Source organism: Perca fluviatilis, chromosome 7 (assembly GCF_010015445.1).
Source record: "Perca fluviatilis chromosome 7, GENO_Pfluv_1.0, whole genome shotgun sequence".
NCBI lineage: Eukaryota > Metazoa > Chordata > Actinopteri > Perciformes > Percidae > Perca > Perca fluviatilis.
The window spans coordinates 30,184,382-30,205,142 of record NC_053118.1 but is presented as its reverse complement, the minus strand read 5'-3'; the positions used below and the strand labels follow the sequence as shown (position 1 = coordinate 30,205,142).

The following is a 20,761-nucleotide window of genomic DNA, read 5'->3' as shown; positions in this document are numbered from 1 at the left end:
AAACAAAAAAGCTTCACATTTGAGAAAATGAAATATCACACTGCCTCTGATCCCAGACAGCCAGACAAAACTCAAAAACTCTTTTCTACAGAAGACAATAGTTTAATAAACACACTTGTCAAATGAAAGGTATGCGTCGGAGAGGCAACGACCTGCTTGACCAGAGGCAGAGATGCTCATGTGAACTCTCTTCAGGAAACAACTAAGACCATTAACTGGAATGAGAAATTAACAGCATGTCAAAAAGGAAACAAGATAACTGAAAATAAAATAAAGACTGAACAGCAGAAATACAATAGTTTGTGCAACAGCAAATACAGTTTAAGTATATACAAGCATATATTCTTTACTGAACATTCAACAACAGCTTCAACTATGCATTGGGCTATGAGGACTTTGTGGTCTCTTTATGGGAAACTTGTGGCGTTACTCAGTCAACACCATTTGTTTCAGTAAGTGCCGAACAGCTGAACGATTTCTTTTAGAAACAAGTCACTGAGTTTCTAAGTGCTGATGTCTTCAAAAAACAGTAATGCAATACTTCACATGTTGAGGAGAATAAAGTGGAAATCAGAAACCTGCACCAATATCCAATAACATTCAGCATGTGTGTTCAGCTCTTATGAAAGAGATGCACACTTCAGTTGCAGTTTGATGTAATGAAGAGAAATGTTGAGAACAATATCGAAGTCCAACAGTGAAGCGCTGATTTAAAAACACTGAAGACAGGACTTCCATTAGTGTCATATTTATAAGACTGGCAGTCTAAAAATGGCTTGAGGACTATAGGAGAATAGTGCAGCCATCAAAATCAATACAAACAGAGAGAGTATGTTACTTAATTACAAACTTTGTAATTACAGTATGTTAAGCCATTTCTATACTGTACTTTGAACCCACTTTGTTTTCAAAAAACAAGAACTACAGTACATGCTGTAAAACAGACTGCATAAACTTGCAGCATAAAGCTCAATGTCAAACTGAGATTAAACTGCAGCAATATAGTATTTTCCCAAATAATCTAACTGTTATTAACAATCAGGATGATTAAGGCTGAGTCTAGGGGACAATCTAAAAATCTAAGCGTGGCAGAAGGCCAAATGTTAGAAAAGCAAGGCTTGTGACCAAAATGGTTGCTGGTTCAAATTCCAGTAACGTCTGAGGAAATGTGGGTGAACAAAAACAAATAAATAAACACTTTTCCATTCCCTCACCACAGAGGACACAGCGCAAGGCCAGCCAAAGCACATTTGGAGTAAGGCCCGTCTTTCCACATCCTATTTTTAGTACTCTACTTCCCTCTTTGGGGGATCACCATAAAATTCTTCTTTATAAAAGAAACATACATTTGTACAAGTATTTACAAAAGGGAGAGGAGGGGGAAACCAAGGCATTTAGTGTTTGGGTTCTACGATTATCCACAGAGACGTTTCCCATCCCTCTATCCCACATTCCAAACATTTTTCAGAGTCCACTCGGAGTGTTTTGTCTCAGCCCACTACTGTTTCAGGGTGTGTTGTGTCCTGGGCCAGCCCAAGTCCCTGAGATGTTAGTGTTTTCTCTCTCAGCCGGTGCTAAGGATCTCAACCAGAGTCTGAATCACTGGTGTCTGAGGACGAGGAGGAGGAAGAGGAGGAAGATGAGTCGGAGCTGGAGCTGCTGCCGCTGAGGCGTGAGGGCTGGGTGTGAGTCTCCACAGCGCTGGGCTTCTCCACTGAGAACACAACAATAAGAGTACGTAAATAAATACGGATAGAGCCGGGGAGAGACGGAAAGTAAGGGAAATATTAACCCTGTAAAATAGTTTATAAAGAGACAGACAATAATCAAGTTTACATCTAAATAGTGTGCATGAGAAAACATGCACATACAGAAGAACAATGTGTGGGCTCACCTTTAGGTTTCGTAGGTTTCTTGACAGAATTGAGTTGCCCGCTGACGTCTTGCAGCCTCTTCTCCAGCTCCCTCCTCTTCTCCAGAGTCAGCTCCTCTTTAGACTTGGCAACACCGCCTTTCTTTCCTGCTGCAACTGGAAAGATGACAATGTTGTTGTTGTTGGAATTAATAACCCTGGCAGTACATTGGTTTAGTGTAGCTTGTATAGTCATTAGTGTTGGGAAATTCCGCCTCATGATGTGACCCAACATTTCACAACCTTTGTCATTGATTAAAGCTTCATGCATCAAGCCCTGTGTTGCCATACTGTACACACTAACTCTAAGCATAATTCATAAACTTTCCTCATCACTGTATTGACCTTAAGGAGCTTATCAGACGGTGTTTACTCAGGAGGAAAACTAACCCTTCAGTCACTGAGACACACAGAGAGGGCAGAGATGAATAAAATATGTGGGTATGGTACCAAAGTGCATTAACTGGCTGAGAAAACTACATTGCATGCCTGTCAATTTGGTGTACTTGGCTCCCTGTCTGGTTGTCAGACATTGCCTTCTTCTTATTACCGCTGTGATGGTTCTACCGATGTCCTCTGAGACGACTGATCGGCTGGCTTACTGCTGTACCTTACAAAACTGCTTTGAGTTGCTTGAGGGTGGGGAAACTAAACTTCTATATGGTGTTGCAACGATGCAGCTAACCAATCACAGAGAAATTCATTTTGGCTGCAAAACTCTGCTATAGATGAAGTCTGCCCCAAACACTGGCCTACAAGACAGCTTCACCACATGCTGAATATCAATTAACTGTCCCTGCATATCTATCTATCTATCTATCTATCTATCTATCTATCTATCTATCTATCTATCTATCTATCTATCTATCTATCTATCTATCTAATGACTGCAAAGCTACATACAAGACATTATTTAACCACAATATGCTGGTATTTGCTTGGCGGATGTTTCATTCACCTTGTTCACCGTAAGGCTTACGGGGCTTCTTCCTCAGACAGGTCATGACATAGCGCTCCAGCTCTTTCAGTGTCGACGGCTTGAGCGTTTCAAAGTCAATCTCAATCTCCTCGGGGTTGGTGTCCCTCAGGGAAGGCTCCCTGGACTGAATGATGTGGACCACACGACCCAGCTTCTCGCCCGGCAGCTTGTTGATGTCGAGGCTCAGCTGGCGCTTCTCATCGTATGACATGGGCACGATCTCCTCCTCCTCCTCAGAGTCGTAGTGTGGCAGCATGGAAGTGGGCGGTGGGGGGTAGAACGGCTTCTTTGTGGCCCTGCAGAATCAAGAGGAAGCCATACAGTCATGAAAAAAGCCCATTATTATCCCCTGCTTCAGATTCTAAATAAGTAATAACCTATATCAGATTATGTTTATGTTACTGTATATTGTGAAGCTTTAAAAACACCACATTGGTGTGAAGATGAGATACAGTTTGATGGTAATTTGATGCTGTGGGCCATTATTTTACTACTAACTTGCGGTTCTTGTTACTCTTCTTCCCCTGGCTCTTCTTGGGCTGCGAGCCTGCTCTGGCAGACTTGGTTTTCAGGATCTTGCCGGGCATTTTCCATTCCTCAGAGCCAGCTCTGCTTCTGACGACTCGACTTCGCTTTTCCAGCTTCTTCTTTTTCTTCTTCTCTTTTTTCTCCTTCTTCTCCTTCTTCTTCTTGGGCTTGACGATGGGGCCTTGGGAGAGGGCAGCCAGCTGCTCGTGCACGGCTCGGAGCTGTTGAGACAATTTTAATTTAAAAAACACTGATCATTCTGAAAACCGTTGTTGTTTGCACATGAAATTTGCGCGATGAAGAGACCTGGATAAAGAAATAGCACTGGGAGGACTTACTTGCGTGCACACCTGGTCCTGTAACTCAGCCAAGCGATGTGCTCGCTCTTCCTCGCTGTCCGAGTTCGGGCTGCTCTCGCTCTCTTCGCTCTCACTGCTGGGCTCACTCTCAGAGGTGGAGGAAGATGAGGACGAGGAGGAGGAAGAAGAGGAGGAGGAGGATGTCTGATGGCCACTCATTGACATGGCTGTGCGATCCATATGTGGTTCGTCTGGCATCTTGGCAAAACGGAATTCAAACACATCCTGGGGCACAAAAAAAAGCCCAAGAACAAAAGAACAAAAACAAAGAGTAAGAAACAAGGAAGGGAGTAAAACTTAACTGTCACAGAAGAGAGTTCCCCTCACAGTCTGCTGCCCTTTCATTTCAGTCTGATCATCTGAAAAGTAGAACTGGACAGGAGGGCTCACCTGCAGCTTCCGTGCCATGCCCACAACATCATGGTCAGGTGGGTTGTACTTGTAGCAGTTGGAGAACATGAGTCGGACATCGCTAGCAAACTGTTGAGCGTCCCTGTATTCACGACAGTCCATCTTCCTCTGATGGAGAGATCGCAAATGACCATTTTAGAGCTTAAACAAGACTTTTAAATCCATGTTTTTATATTGCTTAATAAATGACAATTTGCATTTTACAATACATTGCAGATTTTCAGCCCCAATGCTTGCTTCTGTGTTCGACATCACAGTGTGTTACTGTACATTTAAAAAGGACATTCTAACATTAAGAGATCTGAAACAACACAAACCGTGATCAGTAACACAGTAGGAGCTATATTGATTGTCTGTTACTCTTTCCACCAGTACAAGCATACGAGAAGTCACCTTGATGGTGCTGAGGTCCATGGGACACTTAATGATGTCATGATAGTCGTGAAGTCCCAGTGCAGCTGCGTCCACGGGGGTGTAGAAAGGCCAGGCGTACGCAGCATGTTTCTTTGACAATATGTCCTTCAGCAGCCCACTACAGTACCTCAGCTGAGGGCTTAGTTTGCCCTTCCTCAAGGGCTGAGCCTGGACAGAATCAGGCAAGTCCTTCTTGGGGGGTTTAATGGGGCGTCCGCTGCCCACTCTGCGTCCACTGCCTGCCATCATTGGCTGGAGCAGGACGGGACCTCCAGGGCTCCTGACCAGGCCCATTGCAGGTTGGGTCTCCAAGCTCATGCCCCCCATGGAGGAGATGGTGTGCATGGAGGTGTCGTGGACCTGGCCCCCGTGGCCTCCCTTCCCCAAGCCCACCATGTGCGTTGCTCCGGACATGCCCACAGTCAGGCCCATGGTGGAGGGGGTGGTGGTGTCTGCCTTACGTTTCACACCTTTTTTCTACAAAGAAATATTGTAATCTCAATATTGTGGCTTTAATCCAATCATTATAATGCTTGCAATTTAACACGTTTTCCCTCCAACGAAAAATGCTGAATATACGAAATATTTTGCAATGTTTCTTGAATGAGGTACTTAAAATATGCCTAATTAAAAACCCTGGTCTTGTTTGTCATATATATATTTTTATATGCACAGCAATAGACAACCAGTTCAGACATTTTTACACAAATTATGCTAATTATTATACATACTGGTGCAGTGCCCGTTGAAAACGTTGTCTTGTGTCGTTTGATCGTTAACGTAGTGCTACTTTGCACATGTTTGTGGGTCTGAGGTGTATGTCACATTTTAGCTCTCTTTATCTGTGTCTGGTCCTGCTCACTCAGTGTGAGAGGGGGAGGGGCCAGCGGCTAGAGCAGCAAAAGCCAACATGTGCTTCTTTTACGGATTCTATCTTTTGCGTTTCTTATCCAAACAATGTCAAACTTGGCACTGCACTTACTCGTGCCCATAACAAGAAAACTGTCAAGGTTGAAATCCATCGGACTAACAGTTCGAGAGATATGCGCTTAACACCAACACACACACACAGACAGACGCTCCTGCAATTTATAGATCAATTGTGTTTTTGTATACCTTGGTTGTGGGCTGTGTAGGGGGCAGGCCCATGATGTTGGCTGGGGGAAGGCTTTTGGTCAGTACAGCCTGGGGAGAGTTGGCCAGCATGGAATCCCCAGTGTCAGAGGAAGAAGGGGAGTAGGCTGACTGGGACACCGCTGGCACCTGCTGAGCCCTCGCTGGTGAGAGATACATTTTCAACTTTAGGGATAGGATTCAGCTACAGAATAACACGTGACCAAAAGTAATGTCTGCTACTTTTACATTATACTTTTCTGCTAATTTGTGTAGTCAAAAGTTTCTTGTGATAATAGCTGTAAACTTAAACAACAACAACAACTATAAAAACAACTTTCAAATTCTGTAAGACTTTGTCACTAACTCACAGTTAGATGTGCGACCTCTTCCCTTGCTGTTCTTGCTTCGAGGAGCTGGAGGAGGCAGCTCAATTTCGTCCTGGGGCACCTGGGCCACCTTTTGGAGAAAGATCTTCTCTAAGGACTGAGCCATCAGCACAATGTCGTCTGTCGGCTAGCCAAGAAAACAATTCACAAACACATTAGCAACACTGCAAGGAAGCCATAACAGTAAACAAATACTGTTCTTGGGACGGAATTTAATTTCAATTCACTTCTTTTCATGTTTTGATGATTAGCTGATTAATTCATGTGCGGACAGCTGAAAACATCAATACATTAAATACCAAACGTTTGCTTCACAAATGCTTGAAGCTCGTTCGAAGGGTTAGTTATTGCTTCTGATATTTTACAAATGAAATGAATAACAAAAGTAAAAACAGTGATATATGGATAAAATGATTTTTGGCGTTACTCCTAGATGCTAAGACAGAACCAAAGTTTTGGGGATTTCGGGAACTACCACATAAGACACCCTTAGCAAGACACCTGGATTTAGACGCACTGTCAAAGCCCTATAATGGGGGGACAATCACTGTAATCTGTTGCATGATCACTTTAAGTATCCGACATTGTGTTTACATTTTCAGAGCAGTTGTCTGGTTTGTAAAAAATAATTTGGTAATGGATTTCCACTAAATTTTCAGAGGCAAAACCATGTTCCTCAACAGCTGGATGCTGTAATCATTTGTTTCCTTGTCAACTTTACATTTTCATTTTCCCTCTTGCCTCAAGAGTTATGCTGTATATGCAGGTCAGCACGTGTTCTTACATAGGATAGCAGCCCAGATAGAATCCCAGACAAGTTTCTGTTTGCAAAGTGTTAGATGACCCTTTTCTCATGGGAAATAAAGAAAAGGTGTAAAAATGCCCTCTCTCAAATCCTCAAGAAAATCCCTGGGCCTGCACCTGGGCCCGGATCATCAATAAAAAAAAACTAAAGGTTTTGGTAGGGCAGTTAAAACAACAAACTATAACTTTAAAAGTTGGTACCAATCTCCATTTGGACATGTGCCCCAATTGCTTTGAGCTTTACTGTATATAACCCTGTGTTATCCCTGCAGTGAGTAAGGTCTATCCGATAATATACATGTAAGCATTAGAATAACGTCATCTTATTAAGGAAAGATTAAGAGAGAAATTAAAAACGGACAAAAACACGATGTATAAAGATCTATTTTTTACCTTTTAACCTACCTTGTTGTAGATGTAGCAGTTGGTGAACATTGTGTTGAAGTCCTGAATGCACTCACTTGCACTGCGGTAGAAGTTGTTCTCCAGACGCTTTTTGATGGTCCCCATGTCCATGGGTTGTTTGATAATTTTATGGTAATCCTGAAAAGGGCAGAATGTTACACAGAGATCTGAAACACATGGAGTTTTTATTTAAAAAATAAAATAAAAAATGAAACCATGAGTTGTGGAGTATGTTGAATATTGCAAATTAACTAAATCTAACAGAAGAAGCATCCTGTAGGGGATTTTTACTTTAACATCTGAGCTGAGGCACCACAATGAATTGCTGAAACATAAATAAAACCCAACAAAATTAAAAGGGAAAGTAGGAAGTGAAAGTCTCTCTGTTGACGCTGCTGCATTTAACTCACCGGTAGGTTAAGCCTGTAGGCATCCACAGGCTCATGGAATGGCCAGGCAAAGTGATGCCTCCACAGTGACTTCATCAGGGTCCTCTGGAGATACTGCAGCTGGTTGGTCATGCGGCCTGGCCGGCTGGGATCCTTCACTGGGGGCTGCGGTGGGACGGGAGGACCCTGGGGCATCGTGTGCGGCAGAGACGGGCTCTCAAAGTCCTCATACAGCAACGAGGGCTTGCGAATGCGTTTGCCCGAACTACTGTGTTGGTCCATCCCGCCACTGGACAACCCGACCAGAGAGCTGTAGGGGAGGACACAGAGGAAAAGATAAGATGGAATGATAAACAATAACAACTAGAAAATTCCGCAAGAAATTTTGACAGTGTGCCTACTACTTGGTGCACATCCCAATAACACTGGCTAACAGTAAATATGCTGTTTGACACGGCATACAGTAAGAGTCTCCATGATAGGAGGAGGAGTTTGTGTTTGGTTATTCAGAATTTGAGAAACTCTATTCAACTTTAAAATAGGGCTGGGCGATACGGAGAAAATCAAATATCACGATATTTTTGACCAAATACCTCAATATCAATACTGCAATGATATTGTAGTGTTGACTATTGGCGCTTGCACAAAATATTTACACAATGAGATTTTTGATAAATAATCATCAGTGTGGATATAATGACTAAGTGGGCAAAGTCAAAAAATAGAACAGTTACAACAGTCTACTAAGTTCAGAAAATGACATCACTCCACTGTAATGCAGCTTTTAACCAGGAAAAGACAACACTTATACCATATAACGATATTACAATAGCCAAAATCTAAGACGATATCTAGTCTAATATCACGATATTGATATAAAAGTGACATATTGCCCAGCTCTACTTTAAAATGTTCCACATCTTTCATACATTCAGAGTAGTATTCAACTTTCAAATCACATTAATACTTTTTAAAATACTCAACCTTCTTTGAGGCTTTGAAAAAAAGCCCTTCAGACATTTTTCCATTAGTGTGTCTTGGATACAATGTTCAGACTCAGAGGTGGGGATCCAACTGAGCGAGGAGCAGCAGATGCAAATTTATTTTCATTTTGCTATACCATCCAGTTTGAACTCTCATACATTTGTTTTACATCAAAATGTAAAGAATGTGTTGCCCTTTCTAACAATGTGCTTAGGGAGGCCAACAGACTTTCACATGAGGCACAGTGAAAGTCTGATTTGTGCAGTGAAGGAGTGGAGGAGGGAGGGGGACACTGTATGTTTGACAGGTCAAAATGTCCATTTAATGATTATACCTCTGAAGTTCGTTCTTTAATTAAAAAAAGATTGCGATTGAAGTGTGTGAGAGAGAGAAAATGCAATGGTTGGGTAAAGGCCATCGTCACCACAGGTATATAGTTAATAACAGCTGATCTGAGCTACCTTTACTCTGCTGTTTGACTTGTCCTGCAAAGAGAGGACAACACGGCCTACAGTAAAGAGTCTCCATGATAGGAGGTGTGTGTCACAACTTGTTGCTATGGTGATTTCCGCAGTGAGGGAGCAGAGGCGTAGAGTATCTTCAATGGGTCAAACGTGTACATTTAATGATAATTATACATAAGTTTGTTCTGTAATTCAAAATGGTGAGTCCAAATGACAAAAATATTATCACCAGAGAGATAAAAGTCTGGCGAACGCACTGATATGGTTTTTATGTTTGTGGTGTCAAATATATGTGACACAGAGCAGGTAACAAACAGGGAACCGTCTGCGTCCTTCCAGATATTTCTTTTCATTGTTTCTATCAGCAGTTGGTATGAACAGAGCCAAAAGTTTAAGTCCGGTAAATTCCATAGTTACATGTCTGCGACCGGCACAAATGTTCCTACATTTTGACCAACCATGTTGTATGAAGAGTGAAAACTGTAGGGGAGATAGCAATGTGTTTGAAACAAATGCCAGATAATCATACTGCAGCTCCCCTCTGGCTCCACACACACACACACTATCAGAATGCCCATTCAGCCCAATAAAGGCCGAAGTCTTGTTTTGAGCTATGTTAAGCGATTTCCCAAAGATTTCCCATTAAAGTCTATGGAAAATTGTGTACGTTTTTTTGCTGATTTCATGAAAAACACCCGGCAAATCTCTTACAAAAGTCATAGCGCACCATTCCCAATCATTACACACGTTTTGATGTATTTATGTGCATGATAAATAAGTATGACGAATAACAGTCATTGGGCCGATTTAAAAAAATAAATTTAAATAAATTTAAAAAATCAGGACACTGAATTAATGATAATTTATACTTTATTAATCCCACGTATGTTATAATACACTTTACACACTGGCCTGAATTACCTGAATTAGTACCTATACATGCAACAGAGAGCTGTATAGGAGAGAGGCTGCAGCTGTCAATGGAGAGGCACCCCGAGCAGTTGGGGGTTCGGTGAACTGGCACCTCTCCAGCTACCAGTCCACCACCATACTTTGGTCCGTATGGGGACTTGAACCAGCGACTCTCCGGTTCCCAAACACCAACTCTCTACAGACTGAGCTACTGCGGGAACAGAAATGCTACCTTACAATAAAAGTGGTGAGAATGAAAGTACAAACAACATATCACTTCTTTACACTATGATGAATGATTGATAAAAAGGAGAACTGTGACCAAATTTTTGTGAGGGAAAACAAAAGACACAGAGAGATCCGTTCGGTTAACCTCTCCCATGAACGCATGCACTCATGGAAAATCTGCTTATGTCCAAAAGTGCAGCCTATACATGCGTCATACATAAAACCCATGACCGGTGAAACTATGGTTTTGCCCTCCCAGTCAGTGAACCGTAATCTAGGATTCTGTCAATAGGCTGCTACTTTTAGCACAGTCATGGGAACCACCATCAACCACAAGGTTACTCACCAGCTAAAAAAAAAAAACAAGCATTCATTTACAATAAGGCTGGGTGATAAGACCCCAATATCTATATGATATGTATGATCACATTCTGCTTCAAATAAATACAAGAAACTGCTTGTTTTTTATAAAATATATTATGAATCATGGGAAAAACGATCAGACTTAACACTAATTCCATGCATGAAATGTCGCATGATATTTGACATGTTCATTGAGATAGTGTCATGTAATTTTTTGTTGTTGCAAACTGCAAGGATGCTGCACAATCACACATTGCACAGCAAAGGGGCAATGTGTCATAAATATTTATTGGAATAAAATGTTGCACATAAAAAAATAAATAAACAGAACTATGACACTAATAAATAATTAATAATAACTAATACATAGATACTTAAAAAAGGGGCCTAATAAGCATGCACACATTGGATTCAAATCTAAACTCTGCTCTAGGGCTGTCAAATATAATTTGAATGGTTAAAAAAAATCAATACTATTCGAATGCTGAAAGTCCTATTCAAATGTGATTTTTTTTATAAATATGTTGGCTAACATTAGCTTATTTCCCTCTTCTCACCTTGGCCTACCCGCATGTGAAAACAAAATGCTTTTATCATGTCACGTTTGATGAACAATAAGTTGGCGGGAGAAACGCAAGGCGTTGTGAGGTCTTTAGCTCACGGAGCTAACGTTAAAGTTATGTACCGAGTAAGTACAGTGGGAATGACAGGCTGCAGCTGGGAATCAGAAGAAGGGTGGGAAATAGTTTTAACAGGCAAAAATGCTTATGTTATTATCATTAGTTAGCTTGTTCGTGTTTCCTAACTGCGTCGCGAGTTATAGCGTATAGCGTAAACTTCATAAATTACCTTCTAATAGCTGTATTTTCAGTAAAGTGACAATCTGCAAGACACAGGTTGCTTATTAATCATTAAAATAGTAGTGACAGCACCGTTTGGCTTGGTTATCAATGCTGTTAGCATCATGCCTAACACTAATGTTACTTAGTTTACGACAAATCGTTTTGGCTGAGCTTTCAAACATGCTTTCTAACGTGATGTCATTGTGCTAACTGAGCACCGTTAGCCTTTACAACAGAGCCGCTTAATTACACTTGTTAGATTAGGTTTCATTACAGAGTTCTCTGTTGATTTGTGTTTGTCGCTGTGTGCTTGTGGTGGAAAATGAATGTAAACAAAGCTGCGTGCCAGAAATACAATGCACCATGACATAGGTCCCCTTTAAAGCCAGGCTAATGTTGGAAGTCCCTCTAGTGGACAGAACGTCTAACAACAGCCACATGCTTCTAGTGGCATTGGCATTGAATAAGCCTGAGTATTCCTGACCCCGTCGGGGTCCTGATCACCCTGTTGGGGTTGTATTCGCTATAACAACTGCCTCGCTCTACATTATCCCTTACATAACAGGCTGCCTTTGAGCATTAAATATTCAAATATTTAGAAAAATATAACAAATGAAGTTCTTATGGTATTATAGAGGAAGCTTGACAGCTCTTTTCTGTATGGAATGTTTGAGCTCTGGTTTCCGCCCATTTACAAAGGCATGAATGATACTCCTGCCAATGACCTTGACTGAGGCACTGTGGCCTCAAAACTGGAATATGTTCCCTGCAGTATAGCTACAGTTACTATTATGAATTGGTTAAAATGGAAGGAAGAAACAAACACCACATTTCCCAATCATCTCCAGTCTTGGCTGTGGTTCAACACAACTACATGGACTATGTTCTATATAGACCCGAGAGGTCTCTCAGTCCATGTAGTCAGATGAGGCCACCATGTCGTCATAAACCCCAACATCCCTTATTTACCTCCCTCTAAGCAGAGCATGTGAACCAGATTTAGAAGAAGTTAAAGCGCACCCCAGAGTTCAGGAGACACACTTGCCCCACTGACACACAAACTGTAGCAAAGCCTGTGAGCTTTAAAAGTCAGAAACCCAGCAACACGACAGACAGACCGATTTTGTTTTAATTATGGGCATTACTGGTTAAAATGTTTCTGGTGCACCTGTGTGCTCTGTTGTTACTTTTGAACAACAGAGCTACTAGTGTATGGAGCTAGAACAGTGACAGTAACCTGTGGTATTGAAAATAAAGATTGGCACTGTTAGGCCTGTCACGATAACAAATTCAGCTGGACGATAAATTGTCCCAGAAATTATTGCGATAAAACGATAATATTGTCGTTGCGAGACCATTTTCATCTAATATACTGATAATGGCATAATAATGCACACCTTTTCAAAGATCAATAAACTTTTATTTCTAAAGAATATTTAACACTGGAACTGGAAGACATTTTAAATATCCACAATATGTCTTTGATCTCTTTAGTATGTCGTCTTTCACGCAGTTGTTTGCCGTTTGTGACACGTATGTTCTCCCAGGTAATTCATAGCCTGCTGGCTGTCAAACGTTTGCAGCATTCCTCGAGTGTTTGTGGGATAGACTACAGACTCTGTACTACATTTAACAATTATTTGACACAAGTCCACAGCGGCGTGTATGTCCGAGCCTAGTACCCTATATTTATCCGAGCCTGTCCCCCTGCAGGTTGTCAGCTGTGTGGTTTGGAATGAAAGGGAGAAAACGGGACGCCGAGTAACACGGTTGATATCGCTCATATACTTTTATTTATTTTTGACGGTGCCTTAACTGCAAAGTGCTGCGGGAAACCCTGCTCCAACTCTCAACTAGCGTTTCTCTCTCTCTGCGCCAGGAGTCCCGACCCCACAAAGACCACGCGCCTGACAAAGAGGGTTCACTCCTCGTTACGCTAAGGAACCGAGAGTGGTCCTCCAGTCAAGGGGAGAGAGAGAGAGAGAGAGAGAGAGAGAGAGAGAGAGAGAGAGAGAGAGAGAGAGAGAGAGAGAGAGAGAGAGAGAGAGACAACAAGCATGAAAATGGTAATTATTGCGGTCATTTTTTTTATCGTGCGATTAATTGATTTATTGACTATTGTGACAGGCCTAGACACTGTAAAATGTTGAACTGAAATATAAAACAAACAGTTATAATCTCCCAATGCTACCATTTTAATTTTACATTTTTTGTATTATGATAGGTTTTTCAATGTCAATCTACATTTTTTCTTGAGGTCTGTCTTTTTTCAGTGAGTTTTTTACGCCGACAGGATTTTTACAATGTCACTGGTTTTCAGTTTCAACTTTCTGTCACCGTTTTGGCGTAGAGAGGAGGGGCTTGAGGGGAGAGACAAAGAGGGCGCGTTTACGGGTAATTTACATAATGGCGAGAGACCGCACATCCACAGGCATCCTCACAGATGAGTTATAACCGCATAGCTGCAATGCCTTCCACAAGTTCACCTGGAACCTCCAAATCTCAATTAAGTCCGTTTATCTCTGCCGGTTTTTCACATAGAAGAGGGCTGGTTTAGTGTTAACTTAATGTAAACTGTGCTGCTTTGGCAGAGGTTAGCTGAACAAGCGCCTCCAGCGGGACCTTGACACTTTCCCAGACTTCTCCAGGACCCTGTGCAGCTTAAACATTTTCAATTAAACCTTTTTTTAAATTTTGTTTTGGATATTTATTATTTAAATAAAATGCACACCTAAAGTGTACAATTAATTTTCTCAAAAAAAAATAAAAAATAAATTCAAGATTACAATACAAGATTTTTCTTGGAGGGGGACTATGAGAGAAGAGTCTGCCAGTGGAGTCATTTTACCACCCATCCAGGTCCCTCTGGGGCCGCAGAACTGAGGGCAGCCATTAGGCCGGTTACACACTGGAAGCGTTGCGTGAGCGTGTCAGCTGCGTGTAAGCTGCGTGTCAGCTGCGTGGCGTGTCCGTTTATATTTCGGCTCCCATGTTAACAAGTTAGAGCTTACACACTGCCGGCGTGAGACGCGTGCCTGCTAGAAATAGAACCGACGCCTATTTTTCACGCGAGACGCGAGCGTGTTGGAAGCGTTTCCAGGCAAAATAGAATAGGAAAATATGTTTATGTGTCATTTAGACACAAATACATATTAATAAATGACATATTGATGTTTGAAAGTCTAGGTTTTGACATCAATGTAGATATAAATGTAATACAAAATTTCAGAGAAAAGATTTTCAAATATTGCACCTGTCATACAGAACGAAATATTCTGTAACATATTTTGCAGTCAATACTGCCGACGTTGTCTTGCTTTAATCAAATCAGTAGGCTATATATAAAGGGTAGGATAGGCTACGATAACAATGTAGTGTGTGTTCTGAGTGACGGTCCAACATCAGATAGGCTATATAGGCTCTTTACAGCTACACAAAGTTGTTCAGACAGCCCACTTACCCATTTATCAGTTTGAATCTGTCAGCGCTATGTCCCGAGATCAGCCCTCCCTGTACCTAGCAGCAGGAGCAGCGCCGCGTCAGACACGCTTCTGGTATGAAGGACACAGAAAAATCCACGCAGCTGAGACGCAACAGAAACGCCACGCTCGCGAGACGCGTGCAGTGTGTAACCGGCCTTAACCCTAAGGGTGGGAATCTCTTGGCACCTCACGATTTGATTACGATTCAGAGGCCAACGATTCAACCATTTTTGAAATGGCATGCATTTACAGTACATGGAGTCCAGCAAAACAGTTAAAGCTGTACCGTTTCAATGAATTACAAATGCATATATTCAAGTAAGAATTTGACTCTATATTACATAATAAATTATAGTAAATCCAATGATAACGCATATGAGGGTTAATGTCTACTGGCCTATGCAAAAGGGTACAAGTCCCATTTAATGACTTAAAACAGTGCAAGTGTATAACACTGTAAAAGTGTAAATAGTCAAAATCCACAGGCTGACATTGCAGAACTTCCTGAAGCCTTCTCAGCAGTCTCTCCATAAATTGGTTCCCAGTCGAAGGTGCCTGTAATTATACACAACTTAGTGAAATCGGATAAGAAATCTAAAAGTTACGCCTTTAATCCAGAAATACCACATAAATACTTGTTTTTGTTTACAGGCAAGTTTATACATTGATGTCCAAGTAAACCATTAACCGATAATATTTTTGACCGATTAACACTATCAGTTAAACAGTTAAAAAAAAAAAAAAACATTGTACTAGACTGGTTTACATGATCACGTTAACCGTTATGTTCAGCTAAGGCAGTTTGTCAGTAACTGTGTTTTCCCAGTTTTAGGAGATGTCCGTGAACGCATTATGCCTGTTAGTAGGCTCGTTCAAGATGAAGTGCGCCTCGCCTGTAAAGTAGACGAGAGCAGGCGGCAGCAGCAGGGGGCGGTGACAAAAGTCCGCTCTCAAATCGGACAGTTTTCCAGCTGATTCCAGCAGCTGACAGCAGCCTTCAGGCTCAACAGGAAGTGACACAAACACTGTGGTCCGAATTCCGATTTAATAAAATGTTATCAGACCCATATATCAGCTCCTACACAGTCTCCAGTTGATTTTATTATGACAGAGTAGCTGTCAGAATGCTCTACATGCGATCTGTTGCTGATTTTAATTAACAACAGACTGTAGATGATCCGTAACCTGAACAGATTTAGTCTCTCTGACTTCTAAACGTAACTATCAGCCACACAACATGTGTTCTGTACAGAATAAGCCTTTAAATCAGACAAATAGCAGTTAAAATCCCTCCGATTCAAAATCAATGAAAAGTTTATATAAAACGTCGTCATGTTGAGTCGATTCTGAACCAATCAGCTGTTCGATCAGCTGAGAGACCGGCGTTCTTCCCAGCATGCCCTGGGTCCGCGTCGTCGCCTGGCTCTTGCAGTTGGTGAAAAGCAACTGCGCCTACCTGCGTCTTCAGAACTTCGCGGCCTTTGGTCTCGTGGAGATTATCGTTTCTCCGCGGTGTACATGACGTCAGAGCAAGTCGGGATCAAGTCGGACACAAATCTAACCGGCATGCAACGGGCGGCGATCGCCGGTGATCGATTCTGCGCAGATCTGCGCAGATCTGGCTCATCTTGAACGAGCCTAGTGAGTGTGTGAATTGCCTAGTCAGTCAGCAGCTATACTTGTGATTGGATGAGAATTATGGGGGAGGGGCATTAAGGTTGCGTGCCAGTGTTAGCCAGGTAGAGAGAGCGGAGCTCGTTCTCTTAATACATCCATGATGGAACAAATGAGAGATGCAAGCGAGTCAAGCCTTGTTCACCAGCAATAACACTGGCCTTAGGACTCCTAAAGGACAGGAATTACTGTTACTATAAATACTAATATAGAAGATAGATTGACATCCACAGCAGGAAACTTGGCTACAATTAGCCAATTAGCCAAGTTAGCTGACGTGTGCTAACCTCTGCCAAAACAGCACAGTTTAGGCCTACATTAAAAGTTAACACTAAACCAGCCCGCTTCTATGTGAAAAAAACAGGGAGAGATAAACAGACTTACTTGAGATTTGGAGGTTCCAGGTGAACTTGTGGAAGGCATTGCATAACACATCTGTGAGGATGCCTGTGGAGGTGTGGTCTCTCGCCAGTATGCAAATTATATGCAAATTACCCGTAAACCGCACCCTCTTTGTCTCTCCCCTCAAGCCCCTCCTCTCTACGCCAAAACAATGACAGAAAGCTGAAACTGAAAACCAGTGATATTGTAAAAATCCTGACAGCGTAAAAAAATAAATAATAATAATGTCACTGAAAAAAAACAGACCTCAAGAAAAAAAATTTAGATTGACATTGAAAAACCTATCATAATGCAAAGAAATGTCAAAGTGAAATAAAATAATAGCATTGTGAGTACAACTTTGATGTTTGGGTTTTATATTTCAGTTCAGCATTTTTCAGTGCCAGCATTTGTTGTTTCAATGCCAATTCTTATTTTCAATACCACAGGTTACGGTCACTGTTCTAGCTCCATAATACTAATGTGGCTTAAAGATAAACATTACCAAAAAGTATTTACATGATCATTAAAAAAAAAAAAAAAAAAAAAGCTCTGGCAAAAATTTAACAATAAAACACACACAATCAATTATTTGCGTTGTAAACATTTGAAATAATTAAAAAAATAAAACTTTCGAAAAAAATAAACCGAATGTTCAGAGATATTAATATTTAGATTAAAACACCTGTATAGCTCCTTGTGACTAATGTTTTTTGTTGTTTCAACCTGTATTGAATAAGCTTGTGCTTCTGCCAAAATGCATTCGTTTTATAGAGCCAACAATCTTCATCATTTAACGAAAGAAAAAGTCGTGGCTTTACAATCCAGCAGCTGGTTATCGCGTGGTTCGGACGCCCCGCCCTCACTGTTTGTAAACACTGCCTCACAATGACAGAAACGAATGACGGACAGCGATTTTATGTAAAAAATTAAAAATAAAGCAAAAGCGCTACATCCTTATATAACGGTGATACTTTAGAAAAAAGGTCAAACTGTTAACATGTCAGTTTATCCCAGACATTTCGCCACAGCATGACGTTTGATCATCCGGCGCAACAGCTAGTGTCACCGGACTGCAACAATGCCTGACAAATCGGTTAATTGACGGCTGCTACATTTTCTTCCATTAGCACATGATGTGTCTTATAAGCATACATGACACGGTATTTATTAACGTTACCGGTTATTTTATGAGATAGGCACATGAGTTGCGAGATTAGCTAGCGTTAACAGGGAGCCTGAGCGATGAATGACCTGACTCACAGAGAGCCGGCCGGTGGGGCTGCAGCTGTCATTTGCCTTCCCTTGTGCCAGAGAAACTAACGTTAAAAGCTAAAAAAAAAAAAAAAGAAAGGGCTTCACGTACCGAGTCTACAAATGTAACTGCATTTCAGTCAACGTTAAGCAAGCTTTAAGTTAAAAGCTAACGTTAGCTAAATCAATCTGTGTCCAAATAACCGTTCGCTGACGAGCTAGCTAGTATGGTTATCGAGAGGATAACGGTAACTAACCAAGCTAGCTAACCATTATATGATGACATTTAACTTTTGTCCATCTGCACGGGCACTGCAAGGCCGATCAAATCTTGACGGTTCATGTAGGCATCGATCTAAATTGCTGCGGGCTTTACCTGTCGTGATGCGGGTTGACGGCCGCTTCCATCGGGCTGAAGGCGGAGTGTTATTACAATCCAATTTTTCCACCACTGTTGACGCTGCACTTCCACTGAGAGACTACCAAACAACTCCGCAACGAAATGGCGCCCAATCGCTTCCGTTTGACCCTATATAAACCTACCACGTGGCAGTGCTGCATATTTCCTGTCACGTTTGGGGTGATTCTGCGCTCTTATTGGCTGTAACCAGACGTATGTCATACCGAGCACACGCCCAGTACCTCCCTCCTCTCCGGTACATCTTGTGCTCTGTCATGTTTAAACACAATTGAAGCCGCAGTGCGTTGAATTTTCTTCAGTTTTTTAGATTTAGCCTTCAAAGTATTTACAATTACGGCTTAACGTTTACAGACGAACGTCCTTCTGTTTTCATGGAATGGTGTTATGTGTTTGTGATCTGCACTGCAGTAGCCTATCTGGGTTGCTGATACAGGTCCTGCCTTAATATAAAACCCCTTCGGATTTTACATTGGTGGTGACTGTATTTTATGGACATTATAAAAAAAGTGGCAATTATTATTATTGTGGGCAATCACTCAGTTTGCTTCATATGCTTTTATATGACGTGCCGACACATTATCTGTTTTCAACCCAGAAATACTGAGATTGACCGAAATTCCTTTAATACTGAGATTCTGTTTTCACGTATAGCAACACTTTCTACCATGAACCCCCACAGCCTTTTTAGCCATGCATTAAACAAACATCTTGAGCTGGAATCATTTTTATTAGCCTATGAAAGTAATGCTTGGATTCTATCAAGAAATACCATTTGACAAAGAATATAACTTCGCCTGGTGCGGGACATAATACAGTGCCTTGCGAAAGTATTCGGCCCCCTTGAACTTTTCGACCTTTTGCCACATTTCAGGCCTCAAACATAAAGATATAAAACTGTAATTTTTTGTGAAGAATCAACAACAAGTGGGACACAATAATGAAGTGGAACGAAATTTATTGGATATTTCAAACCTTTTAAACAAATAAAAAACTGAAATATTGGGCGTGCAAAATTATTCAGCCCCCTTAAGTTAATACTTTGTAGCGCCACCTTTTGCTGCGATTACAGCTGTAAGTCGCTTGGGGTATGTCTCTATCAGTTTTGCACATCGACAGACTGACATTTTTGCCCATTCCTCCTTGCAAAACAGCTCGAGCTCAGTGAGGTTGGATGGAGAGCGTTTGTGAACAGCAGTTTTCAGTTCTTTCCACAGATTCTCGGTTGGATTCAGGTCTGGACTTTGACTTGGCCATTCTAACACCTGGATATGTTTATTTGTGAACCATTCCATTGTAGATTTTGCTTTATGTTTTGGATCATTGTCTTGTTGGAAGACAAATCTCCGTCCCAGTCTCAGGTCTTTTGCAGACTCCATCAGGTTTTCTTCCAGAATGGTCCTGTATTTGGCTCCATCCATCTTCCCATCAATTTGAACCATCTTCCCTGTCCCTGCTGAAGAAAATCAGGCCCAAACCATGATGCTGCCACCACCATGTTTGACTGTGGGGATGGTGTGTTCAGGGTGATGAGCTGTGTTGCTTTTACGCCAAACATAACGTTTTGCATTGTTGCCAAAAAGTTCGATTTTGGTTTCATCTGACCACAGCACCTTCTTCCACATGTTTGGTGTGTCTCCCAGGTGGCTTTTGGCAAACTTTAAACGACACTTTTATGGATATCTTTAAGAAATGGCTTTCTTCTTGCCACTCTTCCATAAAGGCCAGATTTGTGCAGTATACGACTGATTGTTGTCCTATGGACAGAGTCTCCCAGCTCAGCTGTAGATCTCTGCTGTTCATCCAGAGTGATCATGGGCCTCTTGGCTGCATCTCTGATCAGTCTTCTCATTGTATGAGCTGAAAGTTTAGAGGGACGGCCGGGTCTTCGTAGATTTGTAGTGGTCTGATACTCCTTCCATTTCAATATTATCGCTTGCACAGTGCTCCTTGGGATGTTTAAAGCTTGGGAAATCTTTTTGTATCCAAATCCGGCTTTAAACTTCTCCAACAGAGTATCTCGGACCTGCCTGGTGTGTTCCTTGTTCTTCATGAT

General features: G+C 41.6%; 1 protein-coding gene across 4 annotated transcripts; it reads right to left on the bottom strand.

The window, feature by feature from the left end:
• Positions 1–86: 86 nt before the first annotated feature.
• Positions 87–18,797, bottom strand: brd2b (bromodomain containing 2b). Of its 4 annotated transcripts, none has more exons than XM_039805833.1 (13): positions 18,664–18,763; positions 17,037–17,222; positions 7,725–8,013; positions 7,315–7,452; positions 6,088–6,232; positions 5,720–5,880; positions 4,583–5,080; positions 4,169–4,297; positions 3,758–4,003; positions 3,390–3,640; positions 2,871–3,187; positions 1,895–2,029; positions 87–1,714 (listed from the first exon to the last, which is right to left on the bottom strand). In XM_039805833.1, the coding sequence occupies exons 2-13, from the start codon at positions 17,078–17,080 to the stop codon at positions 1,584–1,586; spliced, it is 2,484 nt and encodes an 827-aa protein (XP_039661767.1). In that variant the 5' UTR covers positions 17,081–17,222; positions 18,664–18,763; the 3' UTR covers positions 87–1,583. The 4 variants fall into 4 exon arrangements, with proteins under 4 accessions (XP_039661767.1, XP_039661769.1, XP_039661768.1 ...); XM_039805835.1 differs by lacking the exon at positions 17,037–17,222 and adding an exon at positions 10,073–10,274 and having other exon boundaries at positions 18,664–18,744; XM_039805834.1 differs by lacking the exon at positions 17,037–17,222 and having other exon boundaries at positions 18,664–18,797.
• Between the last annotated feature and the right edge of the window lie 1,964 nt (positions 18,798–20,761).